Source organism: Micropterus salmoides, unplaced genomic scaffold (assembly GCF_014851395.1).
Source record: "Micropterus salmoides isolate LMB-PRFRI ecotype aquatic unplaced genomic scaffold, ASM1485139v1 Ms_hic_scaffold_6, whole genome shotgun sequence".
Classification (NCBI taxonomy): domain Eukaryota; kingdom Metazoa; phylum Chordata; class Actinopteri; order Centrarchiformes; family Centrarchidae; genus Micropterus; species Micropterus salmoides.
In genome coordinates, this window is record NW_024044348.1 from 3814455 (window position 1) to 3829885 (window position 15431).

At 38.5% G+C, this 15431-nt stretch overlaps 1 protein-coding gene across 1 annotated transcript in view; it reads right to left on the reverse strand.

Annotated features, from left to right (window-relative positions):
- pex16 (peroxisomal biogenesis factor 16) overlaps window positions 1-15423 on the reverse strand; it is a 16639-nt gene extending 1216 nt beyond the window's left edge. Inside the window, exons 1-10 of the mRNA XM_038701764.1 lie at window positions 15122-15423; window positions 12434-12469; window positions 11074-11150; window positions 7779-7912; window positions 6788-6885; window positions 4559-4639; window positions 2715-2867; window positions 1993-2065; window positions 962-1081; window positions 106-170 (exon numbers count right to left, since the gene is read on the reverse strand). Coding sequence (XP_038557692.1) covers window positions 106-170; window positions 962-1081; window positions 1993-2065; window positions 2715-2867; window positions 4559-4639; window positions 6788-6885; window positions 7779-7912; window positions 11074-11150; window positions 12434-12469; window positions 15122-15254 — 970 coding nt within the window. The 5' untranslated portion in view covers window positions 15255-15423. The remainder of the gene's footprint in view (window positions 1-105; window positions 171-961; window positions 1082-1992; window positions 2066-2714; window positions 2868-4558; window positions 4640-6787; window positions 6886-7778; window positions 7913-11073; window positions 11151-12433; window positions 12470-15121) is intronic.
- Window positions 15424-15431: the final 8 nt, after the last annotated feature.

A 15431-nucleotide genomic window follows, 5' to 3' on the forward strand; every position in this document is an offset into this window, starting at 1 on the left:
AACTGTAACTGTCTGTAAGTCATAATTTTAAAATACTTCCAGGGGCTTTAGAAAGCGGGTTTGTAGACGTCAGCATCGTGCAGCAGACATGACTACAGTACTTACGTGCAACGAGGCCTATTCCTGGAACATGATCGGCCAAAAGTCTGAGCAGGAAGAGGATCTTCTCCCTGCAGATGAGGAACAATGCCACAAATGCTCAAAGACAATTTAAGCACCAACAAAGTACTAACAATTGTGTCTCTTCTGCTATTTTACAAATATTTTAAACTGAATTCATTCATCCTTTACGTCTTTTTGCAGAGTTAGGTTATCTACAGTATCTCACAAAAGTGAGTACACGCCTCACATTTTTGTAAATATGTGATTAAATCTTTTCATGTGGCTGAAGAAATGACTCTTTGCTCCAGTGTAAAGTAGTGAGTGTGCAGCTTGTAAATTTGCTGTTCCCTCAAAATAACACATCACATAGCCGTTTATGTCTAAACCGCTGGCAACAAAAGTGACGACCCCTAAGTGAAAATGTCCAAATTACCGTTCCGTTTATTTATGGGGGGGTTTAGTGTTTGTGTACTAGGTTTGTTATGTTTTTGTATTATGTATGCGTGGACCCCCTTGAAAACAAGATGCTGCATCTCAAGCTGCTATCCAATAATACAATGAAATTGAAATATAGGGCTGAATATTAATCCATTAGCTGGCTGACAATTAATTAACGGTTTATGTATTTTTTTAAGCTAAAGTGTCAAATATTATCTGTTTCCTTCTTCTAAAATGTGAGAAATTGATGCTTTTCTCTGTTTTATGAGTGTAAATTGAATATCTTTGGGGTTTTGGACTTCTAACTGACTGAATGGCTGACTTATCTATCCATCTTTTGTTTTATCAGACCAAACAAGTTTTTTCATGTGTACATTTTTGGTTACAGTACACCACCGACCAGACATCCAGAGATACTTACTCAGAGAATTTGTCATAGAAGGGTGAACGAAGAAGGTAGTACAGCAAAACAAAAGTTCTCCTCCTCATCTCGGCCTTCTCCCATCGATTTTGGAATTTTCTATCACTGAGCACAGCAAAGCTGAAATAAAAGGAGGGGGATGAGATCCTGAAACGATATTTATCTTTGCTTTATGTTTCAGGTCTGACACCTTAAAACAAACAAGATCCTGAATGACTCAGAAGAGACGAGTCTGTTTTGTTTTAGATAAATGTATAGCAAGCAGCCTGTGATCTCTGACTGCGTTTATGTACTTGAAGATGCTTGAACAATTTAGAAATGTAAGAGAGCTTCTGAACATTTTTTTACTATGTCTAGGTCTGCTTAAATGAAGACTGAAGGCTTTTCTTTTTACCTCTGACCTTTAATTAAATCAAATGTACGGCTATAGATCAATATCGTACACTGCACTTTGACTTTTACTGTCCTGTTTTACCCCGTTTAAAAATTATTCCCTATAATGCCTTTATGTTTTATGTAAAGCACTTTGAATTACCTTGTTGTTGAAATTAAATAATACATTATCTGGGGGACAACAGTCTTTGCAACTAATGATTTTCCTTTTTTTTTCTTGGTACTCATTTATTTTTATTTATGATATATTTTTATTTTCCATTGTATGTCTTTTGGACCGGGCGTGTGTCCTTAATAAAAGCTAATAATTTATAAATAGCTCATATATGACCCTCCACTTCTAAATCAAAACTTCCATTCATATCCTTACATTAGCGAGAATGATATTTTATATTATGTTGTCCCCATATAAGAAAAAACTGTTAGAACAACCTTAGAATAAAACCTGCTGGACAATTCAGCCTCTAGATTTAGATAAATCCAAAACTCCACACAACTGAAACTTTTTTCCAAAGGCGTCCAAAAATCTTTAGAAAACTTGCGCACAGTTTTGAGACTTAATTTTAATTTGCAAAATAATTAAACATAATCAGTATGAATGGGAACGAGTATTCATTGAGAAGGGGGAGCTTGCATACCTTGAAAGTTCGAGGACTCCAGAGATGAGCCACGGCTTCCAGGACTGTTTTCCACACAGTCCAAGACAGAGGACTGCAGTCAGGAGGGTTTGCTTTAAGGAGAAATAGTATGTCTAATAGAAAAAGGTATCCAGTAGGGCAAACTACAGTAGAATAAAATCTAATAACAAATAGTTATGTGTATCAACTTTTAATGTTATGCTTTTAATGTTATACATGTAAATGGCTGTAAGACATTCAAGGGTCAAGAAGACATTGATAATTTCTTTCAAGGTAAAGTAATTATGTTTACAGGCTACAGGTAATTATATATTGTTTTGTTTTTGGGTAATTTGTATAAATGTAGGCAAGAGCATTTAAGATGGTCTTGAATGAATACTTCAGAATATTGTTTTTGTATTATTGTCTTTACACTTGTTAAAGCACTTTGTAACTTGTTTTTGATTTGCTCTACACATAAAGATTATTATTATTATTTACAATGTTTTAAATTTTACACTCACTTCATGCAGCACACGGGTGGCTTTATACATACATATCTTGGGCCTTTGCCTTTATTTAATAGAAACAGCTGAAGAGAGACATGAAATGTGGGAGAGAGAGAGAGAGAGAGAGAGAGAAGGAATGATATGTAGCAAAAGGCCGTGGGCTGGACTCAAACCTGCGTGCTTTTTAGTTCAACATGTAATTATGCAACTGGAGTGACAATGAGGGAAGGATACGGTGCACGAGCGGCCGTCCGATGTACACAGACTCTGCAATGGTCTCCTGAAGTCCCAGGTGTGTTGGTTTGCTGTTGAGCTTCTCGCCATTTAAGCTGCTGCTCCTCTTCTTCTGACTCGGTGCTCCCCACAGACGGGACTGCAGGGAGGGAGCTGACAAAAAGAGGTGAAGAGGTGAAAGTCATTTACAGGGTGGTCACTCTTTTAACCTCCCTGTTAAACACGGTCCCAAGATTAAGGTCAAGGTCTGCTTTTCCTGACTAACTGCAGTATGAACAAATCAACATGACATCGGTTAGTTTAAAAATGTTCTTCATATTTAATAGGCCTTTTCCACAGCAGACCTTTTGTCAAAGTATGAAGACCCTGAAACTGAAGCAGCGGCTAAATGGAATCCAGCATGTTACTGTAAATTAAAAAGGCCACTTTCTGATAACACAGTTACAGAAAATAGGGCGGGTAGAGAACACATTTAAAAGTATTTTAGAAGGTGCAGATGGTGTAAAAGAGAGGAAATGTTTTATTGTTTGTTTTGTTTGTGACTGGACTGAAAAGACCTGAAGGTGGCAGTAATGCGACACCATAGTTGGAAGAAGAAGAGGAAGAAGAAGAAAAAGGCCACTTTTTATTACTTGTACAATTTGTAATTTAATCTTCAAACCTGCAATAACTAATTTTTTGGTGACTTGTGGGCGACGAAAACAAGCTGTGGACACATCACTGACACATGCTGATATGGTGAACTGTAACAAATACAGAACATTAGCATTATTCCAAAATTGTGTTTCCACCTGATGCATGTAAATCCAACATCCTCTTTGCTTTTAGCTCTGTGTTTGGTCTCCACCAACTCCTGTTCTGCTGCTAAATGCTCCACATTGTTTACCAGCTAGTATTTAACGGTGTTTGTCTGGCTGCTGAGCAGGTCGTGTGCAACAGCTGCCTATGAGACAGTATGAGAGTGGTGACAGAGAAACAAAAATATAAAGTCGGAAAAACAAAACAATGAACTAAAGCACCCAGTAGAGCTGAAAGAAACTACAGAATCACATGATGTTTCTATGAATTTGCCACCAAGAGCAACGCATTTTACATAAACATACTGTTATCCACATATTAATTACAGCTGCTTCAAGTTAAAAGTTATGTTTTGTGATAAAAAAAAACATAATTAGATTGACACCAAAAGCTCGGCTGATCACATCTGATTGATAGTATTACAGACTGTCGCAAGGACATATGTTTTCAGGGCCTTTAAACCAAAGAGTAAACACAGGGCAGAAAACTGGAGCTTTACTGCTCTCTGACTGTTAAAAATGTACATCTCACTGTGTTCCTTTGGCCAAACCCCAAACAGTGACGTTACATTTTGCCTTCAGGCGTGGAAGAAAGAGACGTCACTGACGGCCAGACGTTTAACATTCTTCAAAGTTAAGAGAGCAGCAGGTTTCTGCCCCATGTGATCGTGTGTGGACCCTTAAATGTAAAAGTTGAAGTTGTGGTTATTAAGCCAATATCCTTAATGTCAATGACCTTTCAGAAACTGAACTCAGGCAGGTGGAGTGATTTGTTGTTTTTGCAGGAGCAGAACCTCGCGAACAAGAAGCATGCTGTCGGCTAGCAAGAACTTTTTTTTTAGACCGTCTTTTCTGTGTTCCTGGCAGCAGGCTTTTGTTCAGATGGAAACCAGACACTTCCGTGTTTCCTACCACCGCTCAGTCACACAGGTGCTTAATAAGCTTAAATTGCTTTAAGTTTCAGGCAATGTAAAACTTGGACACAATATTGCATTTCTATTTTAATCAACTACAGCAATAAATAAAAAGAGTTTTAACCAGTCTTACCGCTGCCAAGCGGCCTAATGGCTCGTCCTGACCTCTGGCCCACAAAACATGTGTCATCTTCCTGCTCCCTGTTTCCATCATCTGTGGAGAAGAGGAAGGAAAAGCAGTAAAACCTCATTCACTGCTTATACATACATCACTTGTTCAATGCACAATGAAGGAACTGAGAAGCAGCACCTTAGAGATTTGTTGTGGTGAACGTCTTAGCAAACATTTGCCTGTAGCAGAGATTTTTAAAGCTCTAAATAGTTTTATGGGAGGCACATTGAAAGTTAGTTATTACATTTATTATCAAAAGGGGATACAAAATAGCTTAAATATGTGTAATTAGGTTAAAGATATACAGCAGTTTTGGGGAATTTAGTTTTTCCCACATCCATAGTAAACAACTATGTCTCTTCGTTCTGTCCAGTTAAATATGGTGTGCCTCAGGGGTCGGTCTTAGGACCCATTCTGTTTTCCTTGTATCTGCTTCCCCTTGGACAGATTATCCGTAAACATGGTATTTCTTTTCATATTTATGCTGATGACACACAAATATACTTGCCCGTCAGATCCACAGACCCTGGAATGCTGAGTTCACTTAACAACTGCCTTTGTGAAGTTAAAAAATGGATGTCAAATAATTTCCTCCAGCTGAACTCAGACAAAACAGAAATCCTGGTCATCGGGTCCCAGCAGATGGCAAATCAAATACTGCCATCTGCTGGTTCCCTAGTAAATCACATTAAGCCTGTGGCAAAGAACCTTGGTGTTTGGTTTTTTATCAACTTAGAAATATAGCAAAAATTCGACCTATGTTAACTTTTAAGGACACCGAGACCATTTTACACGCCTTCATCTCATCACACCTGGATTATTGCACCAGCCTTTTCACCTGTTTAACCCAAAAATCTACTTATCGACTCCAGACTGTCCAGAACTCAGCTGCCAGTCTTTTAACCAGAACAAAGAAATATGACCACATTACTCCTATTTTAGCTTCATTACACTGGCTCCCAGTATGTTTTAGAATTGACTTTAAAATTCTATTGATCACTTTTAAAGCTCTTCATGGCCTCTCGCCTTGTTATATTTCTGACCTTTTAGTCCCATACGCACCAGCACGTACCTTGAGATCCTCGGGCAGAGGTCTGTTGTCTGTTCCAGAGTCTCGACTGAAAACTAAAGGGGACAGAGCGTTTGCTGTCAGGGCCCCGAGGCTCTGGAACAGCCTGCCCGAGGAAATCAGGTCAGCTGAGTCAGTGAACTCTTTTAAGTCCCTTCTTAAAACATACTTTTATAGGAGAGCTTTTCCCGATCTTATTTGACTTTATTTTATCCCTTTTATTTTATTCTATTTTAATTATTTATATTTATCTTAAACGTGTATTTTAGTCTTTTCAATGTTTTCATGCTTTTATCTTGTATTGTTTTTGTATTATTGTCTTTTGGGTATTATTGTCTTTACACTTGTTTTTGAAAAGCGCTCTACAAATAAAGAGAGCTGATAGAGCTGGTAGTTTTTTTTTAGCTGGAAACAGCTGAGAACGCTGAGACTGAACCAAAACAGTAAATGTGCTAAAATCAAAACAGCAAGCTATAAGAGGCTCCACAGCGAGAGGGGAACTGCCGAGTCGGGTGATAATTCTCTGTGCGTTCATCTCTACAAGCCACTCCTTTCACACTACATGTAGTTATTTGACTCCACTGTTTAAAAAATATTGACATGTATGTTTTAGAAAGTGAATAATAAATAAATGACTACAGCAGCTCTGTGAGTCCAATGCTAACATGTTGATGTGTGAAGCGGTTGATTTGTGAATACACCCCTTACGTAACTTCCTCTTCTTTTTTGTTCTCATTAAAGATCAAGGACAAACATTTTAGACTGTTATTTATTAATTATTTTAATTTTATTCAAGTGTTTATTTCGAATATATATGTATAACAGAAACATCAGACAAGAAATAGTCATTTAAAAAATCTAAATTATTAAATAACAAATTAATAAGTTAATATTTATAATAATTACAGCCAAAGAAATGTTGGAAACTATTGTCAATTACATATTTAAAAAGGAGTGGGAGGAAGAAAAGAAACGTGTTTAATCCCACACCGTGTCCACAAATCAAATCTACCCGTTCTCCAAATTAATATTTAAACATCTACTTAGTCATACCCAAAAGCAATTCAAAATGTACAACATTATGTTCTCTGGAACAGCTAGTGAGGAAGAGGATAACTGACCTTCAACAAATTCTGCACCTCTGTCGAGGGGGATTATAGGAGGCGAAGTCTGGATGCCAGATTTGTACCACAGAAGAAGCACGATGCGAAAAACTGCCCTGCAGATCGATGTGAGGAGAACATTTGGTCAGAGAGGAGAGTGGACAGGGAATGTCACAGCGCTGCATGAAGCATGTGATATCTTTTCTCTACATTTCATTAAGGGTTATTACACTAGATATGACAACATATGTAGTTTCTATTTAAACATTTGCTTGTAAAACCAATAAATAATATTAAACAAAGCACACACTTTGACTCTATTTACTTATTAAATTCTATTTTAATTCTCATTTAATTTTCTTAGTTTATTTTACCTAATAACTTTTCAATGCAGACTCTTTTATTACTATATGTATATTAGATTATATTTTAACACAATGGTCAAGCACCTTGTATTGCTATTTGGCACGAAAGCTGCTATACAAATAAAGTCTGATTGATTTATTTTGTGTACTTTTGTTAATGCATACCATGATAAAGCATACCACCCTTCGCAATTGCTGAACATGCAAGTCATTAATCTGCTGCTCAAACAGCCTCCACTCTTTATATCAGATTATGTAATCTGGCTGCAGAGATTTGCTCCCGTTCACACAGACATGAGCATCAGGGAGGTCTAACACTGGTGTTGGGTGATGAGGTCTGGCTCACAGTCAGCGTTCCAGTTCGCCCAGTTCAAAGGTGTTAGATGTGGTTGAGATCAGGGCTCTGCGTAGGACAGACAACTTCCTCCACACCAAACTGGGAAAACTATTTCTTTATAGAGCAGCTTTTTCATTTTCATGTTGAAACAAAAAAGGAGTCTTCAACAAAATGTTGCCACCAAGGAAGTTGGAATATGGGCAGGGGTGTCCACATACTTTTGGCCATTTTTTTTCTATTCTTAAATGGCCTTTTTAAAATAAAGTCAGATTGAGAAACACAAAAAGTTGAGCTCAGGAAAACGTACTTAAAAATCTGAATGAGTGTGATCACCAGCCAGCGTCCGACTTCACCCCACAGTTTGCAGGATCCCATCTCCAGGAAAACCTCCACGGACTCCAACACGGACAGCCAGTTCAGGAGTCTCTGCTGAGAGAGCGACTGAACACAAGGCAGTAGGGATGGAGATCGTTAATTTTTTACTGATATTAATACACTTATTGAGACTGCTTAATGATCAGATTCTTTATCGCTACTTTAGTATTATTTGGAGATGTTTTTTTGGTAAGACCAGACCCGACAGGCATGAGGTAGGCCTGCACGGTATGAGTAAAATATTCAATGTGCGATAACATTGTTACATATTGAGATGACAATAAATAAACATAGTGTGCATTTTAACTGCCAGGTTGTTTTAAAATTCTTTATAGGATTACAATTTAATATTTTAAAAACAGCTAGAGAAGCAACATTCATGTTTACAGGAAGGAGGAGGATCAGACCTTCATCCTCCTCCTCCTCCTGGAGACGCTGGTTTGTCTCAACCAGCAGCTGAGTTTTCAACAATGTGCCAAGTTTTAAGACTGCAGACCAGACTGTGATCCAGACAGACAGCTTTCTATTAGCTTGGTTTTAACATTTGGATAATTGCCAAGTTAACGTTAGATAAATCAGATTTGACGCTCAAGACATAACGTTACATTACAGGACGTGCTAGTCTCAACAGCAGTATCGATAAGCTCAGATGTTACTGGGTCTCGATCCCCATCCCTACAAGGCAGGAACACTAGTCAGAGCTTTCACTTTCAGTCTGCAGCACGGAATAACATGGTATTCATCCAGAAAACTACTTCTGAAGACCCTCCTGTCGGTTCCTCCAGCTGGAACAACCGCAGCCTGCTACTTCAAGGATTAATTATAATGCCGTAGCAAGGCAGTCACATTTTGATACATACATACGATGCGATACACGGCTCACGATAACGATAATATCACGATACAGCAATTCTGTGATAATCGATATATCGCTGATATATCAGGATATCTGTCTAACTATTAATACAAAATGCCTGTGAAAAAGTTTACTATTTAACTAACTGCAAATCCAAACTGTTAGAAAACAGCCCAATTCTGCTCAGTCTGTAAATAAAACTACAAAGCAACTATGAAAAAATATTATCAAAACATTTGTTTATAAAAAGGCACATAAAATGCAAATTCACTGAATTCCTTACTGCAAATAAAATTGCTGTGTACCACCTAAGTCTAATCTGTACATCACATTATATGAATAACTTTAACTGTTCAGTAATTGTATTTTCGGGATTGCGATGCTAATGTCCGTTAGCACGTTAATGGAGATTCCCATTATATGTTAGCATTGAGCTAATTTTTATAAATATTATGTATCGATATGATGGGCTGCAATATCGATACAGTATCATGGAAAAATGTAGAACGATATATTGCCGTATCAATTTATTGTCACATCCCTACTACAGTGGGTACGGAAAGTATTCAGACCCCTTTAAATTTTTCACTCTTTGTTTCATTGCAGCCATTTTCCAAAAATCAAAAAAGTTCATTTTATTTCTCAGTAATGTACACTCAGCACCCCATCTTGACAGAAAAAAACAGAAATGTAGAAATTTTTGCAAATTTATTAAAAAAGAAAAACTGAAATATCACATGGTCATAAGTATTCAGACCCTTTGCCGTGACACTCATATTTAACTCAGGTGCTGTCTATTTCTTCTGATCATCCTTGAGATGGTTCTACACCTTCATTTGAGTCCAGCTGTGTTTGATTATACTGATTGGACTTGATTAGGAAAGCCACACACCTGTCTATATAAGACCTTACAGCTCACAGTGCATGTCAGAGCAAATGAGAATCATGAGGTCAGAGGAACTGCCTGAAGAGCTCAGAGACAGAATTGTGGCAAGGCACAGATCTGGCCAAGGTTTCAAAAAAAATTCTGCTGCACTTAAGGTTCCTAAGAGCACAGTGGCCTCCATAATCCTCAAATGGAAGACGTTTGGGACGACCAGAACCCTTCCTAGAGCTGGCCGTCCGGCCAAACTGAGCTATCGGGGGAGAAGAGCCTTGGTGAGAGAGGTAAAGAAGAACCCAAAGGTCACTGTGGCTGAGCTCCAGAGATGCAGTCGGGAGATGGGAGAAAGTTGTAGTAAGTCAGCCATCACTGCAGCAATCCACCAGTCGGGGCTTTATGGCAGAGTGGCCCGACGGAAGCCTCTCCTCAGTGCAAGACACATGAAAGCCCGCATGGAGTTTGCTAAAAAACACCTGAAGGACTCCAAGATGGTGATAAATAAGATCCTCTGGTCTGATGAGACCAAGATAGAACTTTTTGGCCTTAATTCTAAGCGGTATGTGTGGAGAAAACCAGGCACTGCTCATCACCTGTCCAATACAGTCTCAACAGTGAAGCATGGTGGTGGCAGCATCATGCTGTGGGGGTGTTTTTCAGCTGCAGGGACAGGACGACCGGTTGCAATCGAGGGAAAGATGAATGCGGCCAAGTACAGGGATATCCTGGACGAAAACACCTTTTCCAGAGTGCTCTGGACCTCAGACTGGGCCGAAGGTTTACCTTCCAACAAGACAATGACCCTAAGCACACCGCTAAAATAACGAAGGAGTGGCTTCACAACAACTCCGTGGCTGTTCTTGAATGGCCCAGCCAGAGCCCTGACTTAAACCCAATTGAGCATCTCTGGAGAGACCTGAAAATGGCTGTCCACCAACGTTTACCATCCAACCTGACAGAACTGGAGAGGATCTGCAAGGAGGAATGGCAGAGGATACCCAAATCCAGATGTGAAAAACTTGTTGCATCTTTCCCAAAACGACTCATGGCTGTATTAGATCAAAAGGGTGCTTCTACTAAATACTGAGCAAAGGGTCTGAATACTTATGACCATGTGATATTTCAGTTTTTCTTTTTTAATAAATTTGCAAATATTTCTACATTTCTGTTTTTTTTCTGTCAAGATGGGGTGCTGAGTGTACATTACTGAGAAATAAAATGAACTTTTTTGATTTTTGGAAAATGGCTGCAATGAAACAAAGAGTGAAAAATTTAAAGGGGTCTGGATACTTTCCGTACCCACTGTATATCTATGAACTTAAGAGACAATCTATTGGCAGATTAGGAGATTTCCATCTACAGGTTACTGATATCGTGGCAAGTGTAGGGCCAGCTAGCCAGAGACCTTCATCTTTTCACCTTTAAGTCAAAGTCTAGCCGTGTTTTTAACTCTTTGATAGGGTTAGATTTGTTTATTAAGGGAAATCTCACCACAGGGAAGGCACATCTCAGCCCTTTGCGCAGAATGCTGTCATTGAACAGCACCAGGAGGTTGGAGGCAGAGTACACTGAAAAAGACACACAGCCGTGAAGGGCAATAAATCGATTATGTAACATTCATTATAAACAGTATATACACACAGTACTGTGCAAAAGTTTAAATCAGGTATGAAAAAAGATGTAAAGTAAGAATCCTTTCAAAAACAGACATGCTAATAGATTATATTTATCAATTAACAAAACGCAAAGTGAGCGAACATTAGTCTAAAATCTAAAACAAATCAATATTTGGTGTGAGCACTTCTTGCCTTGAAAACACCAATTCTTCTAGGTTCACTTGCACAAAGTCAGGGATTTTGTAGGCACATCGTCAGGTAAGTATGATTAAACATCTACACCAAACAGGTGCGAATGATCATAAATTCAATACGTAGGTTGAAACAGCTGTGAAGAAGGAATCCAGCTGGGTGAGGAACAGCCAACGCTAACAAGGTGAAGCTACCGAACACAGTTTCCTCTCAGAAGTCATAAACCGTGGAAAGACTGAGCTCAGCAACAAGACGAGAGAGTCTTTGATTCTCATTATCGGGGCTAGAACTGACTTTATCAATTAATATGTTGGTTATTTTTATGATTAATCATTTATTCTATAAAATGATACTTGTTAGAGCCCAAGGTCAAATTGCACTTATACATATATATATAAAAAAGGAGTATGGAATATTTACTATTATTTACTATTTATTAACGGAATTGTGGTGAACAGTGGTAATGAATAAACAGAAGCAGAATTGCAGCAGAGAATTTTGCACATTGAATATTGTACCAGAGAACATTGTACAGAATGTAAAGTATTTCACTACATGTTCCTACTACATGATGAGTTAATATTAATTGAATGTTCACGACATATGAAGTTAAAAGATGGCGTTTTTGCTTGATGAATAATTTTTTGATCATCAAAGTAGTTGTTGATTAATTTTATCTACTAATAGTTTCAGCACAAGAGTGATGTTTATTAATATTTGAGACATTAAAATATCTTTAAATGATATATATCGGCTTATATTCTTTGTTTAACTGATAAAAAACACACCTTGAATAAGGAACCCTTAAAAGTGTTTTTTTTAAATATTGTATTTAACAATAATTGGTATTGTAGTGGGACATTTTACAGTTGAAAAATAAAGCTGACACTGCTCTCTGGTGGACAAACTATATACTGATACTGATGAGACTTTGAACATACAGTATGTTTTGCATTTCTGAGTCAGAAGACATAAAAACTAACACTGATTCACTGATATGATCCGTGATGATCTAATATATCATTAACTGACCTTTTACTTACCCAGTTCAGATATTTCATGGGAATCTGCAAACCGCCCTGTAAAACAGAGAAGAGACATTGTTATGATGTGCTGAAAACAATGAAGACAGAATGAAGAAAAGTTGTGGATTTAAACTTTTCTTTATGGTCAGAACAAACACTTGATGCCAAAAACTGTGGATCACTTAAAAATGTTGAGGCAAAACATTCAAAACAATTATGATAAAAATCTTTGTAAAATTAGGCAAAAACTATGTTTCAGTCCCCTTTCCTCAACAAAATAAATATCTGCATCTTTTAATGGAAGAATTAAGAGCTAAAGCAAATACTGATAATGAGGAAAATTATATCATGATAATTACTATTATTGTTTAATTATTGTCCATTTCTATCTTCCTGTAAGTTTCTACGGAAGCCCTAAGCGGCCATCGATTCATATTTTTATTTTCCTGTGATAACGAGAGATAATTATCTCACGATCTCGAGATAATTATCTCACGATCTCGAGATAGTGAACCATAGCTGAATTCAGGGGTCGGCAGGTGTCTTTCTTTACGATAATAATTTTCGTGTCAATTTGCTGACTCAGCATTTAGCTCAGCCAGTAGAGCGCAGGACTAACCCCAGCTCTCTGCGAAGTTTATTTATTTTTCTTTTGTGTGTTTTTTAATCATTCTCTTCAACAAAGTTGTTATAAAGAGATTCAGGGGAATCCAATCACACATTTCAAGAGAAGCAGATGAATTTCCTCTGCCTGGGAATGCTGGTGAAATGAAAAGTCCATAGGTCGATGAATGTGAACAATTTCCGGGATGCGCACACTGCAGCACGTGATTAATTGTGAGCATGTGAATCAGTCAGTCATCTTCATAACAACTTTGTTGAAGAGGAATATGAGGAATATGAAAATGTTTATCTTCCCTGAACATCAAACTCACAATCTTAAAACTACGAGCCACGCACCTTACTCACTGAGCCAATCAGTGACACTAAAACCACCTTGAAATTAACATTAAGAAACGTTCTTGCCAACGCCTGTGTTAAACTATTGTTTTGTTATCTCGAGATCACAAGATAATGATCCCGTTATTGCGGCAAAACAGAGGTGAGAAACTTGGCTCATGACCGGTGACCAGCTGACCACGTCGCTGCCGTCTCTGCGTCGTGCCGCTTTGCTCTATACAACATCAGTAAAATCAGGCGCTTCCTCTCTCAGTTCGCCACCCAGCTTCTGGTACAGGCCGTGGTTATCTCTCTCGCCTCGACTACTGCAATGCAGCTCTTCCAGCTTGTGCGGTGAAACCCTTACAAATGTTTCAGAACGCAGCAGCGCGTCTGGTTTTTGATCAGCCCAAAAGGACTCATGTCACTCCATTACTCAGTGACCTCCACTGGCTCCCCGGGGCCTCCAGAATCAAATTCAAGTCACTGATGCTGCATACAGAGTGACTACTGGGTCTGCACCATCTACCTAAACTCCATAATACAAACTTACGTTCCTTCTCGGCCGCTACGCTCCTCTAACGAACGCCGCCTGGCTCTGCCGTCCCTTCACACAAAGCAATCCCAGTCCCTGTTCTCATCTGTGACACCACGATGGTGGAACGAGCTACCACACGCCATCAGAGCAGGGGCGTCCCTCTCTAACTTCAAGAAGCTCTTGAAAACTCATCTTTTCTAAGAACACTTCCTCTTAGAACACCTCTAACTCCTAACCTCTAACATGCACTTCCTGTGTTCTTCTTCTTCTATCCCCTACAATCTTGTATTGATTGCACTTTTTGTTCCTTCCCTAGGTATCTACCCCATTGATGTGATATGTACTGTGAGCTCTTACTAGTATTTATTGCTGCTCTTACTAGTATGTATTGTCAGTTGTAGATCTGTATTTGATTTCTGTTGATGCTTGAATGTTGTTCCTCAAATGTAAGTCGTTTTGGATAAAAGCGTCTGCCAAATGAGTAAATGTAAATGTAAATAAAGATGTGAATCGATGGTCTTTGCCGCTTAGGGCTTCCGTAAGTTGCACCCGGAACTGTGTGTAACAACCAAGTGCGTCAAGATGCACGAGAACAAGACGAGAAGATTTTTAACACACTTTTTAAAGAAATAGGAAATGCTGAAATACATGAGCGGGGGTCTGAGGGTCCTCTCCCAGAAAAATTGGAGCATTAAACACTTCATTTCCTGCATTCTGGAGACATTTTTTTACTCCAATTTATGATGCAAATGTCTGTATTTATATAAAGGGAGACAATTCATAAATATAAAAACATAACAGAATATAATGCAGTATTCAGCTGCTTGTTTGTTTTTGTTTTTTTAGCTTGAGTAGCTCACATTTGTTTCTTCTATATTTAAATCGCATTGCATGTTTTCTTATTGTGCAAATCTTTCTCAAAGCATTTGCATTTGTTTGGTACATTTTTTTTTTACAAATGCTTTCAAAAAGTGATGAAGAAAAAATCAGCCATTTCAAAAATGTGGTGGGGACATGAACCCAGTGTAAATGACAGCTACGGTAACAACTTTAAAACAGATTCCTTGCATGTGCAAAGCTGTGATTCTGTTTGTCTGCATTAAAATCAAACTTTTATCTGGTCCAGTCGAGAAGTATAAAGCACCCAAGGGGAGTTGACACCGCCTCTGGAGCTGCGTACCATTTAATTATGTATTGTTAATGTGAGTAAAAGCCTTAATGTCACTGACCTGCGATCAGGTAGGAGAGCGTGCGCACGGTGCTCTCCAGCTGTGCTGTCGCAGCTGGGTTCCTCCTCACGTACTCGGTGTAGCGCTCATAACAACGTCCCGCTTTGTCGATGTACTCTTTAATGTGAGACATTTCAGCTGTAACCTTACCGCACACTGACAAATGCGCTCGTCATTTACCCGCTGCGTTCACAAAATACCAGCTATATCGAGGAATTAGATAGTTTTGAATGCATTTGAGCTCGTTTGGCTGCTGTTTAAACCGAAACAAACTAACTTCCGCATAGGGAGCCGACTGTATTTAAGGTCC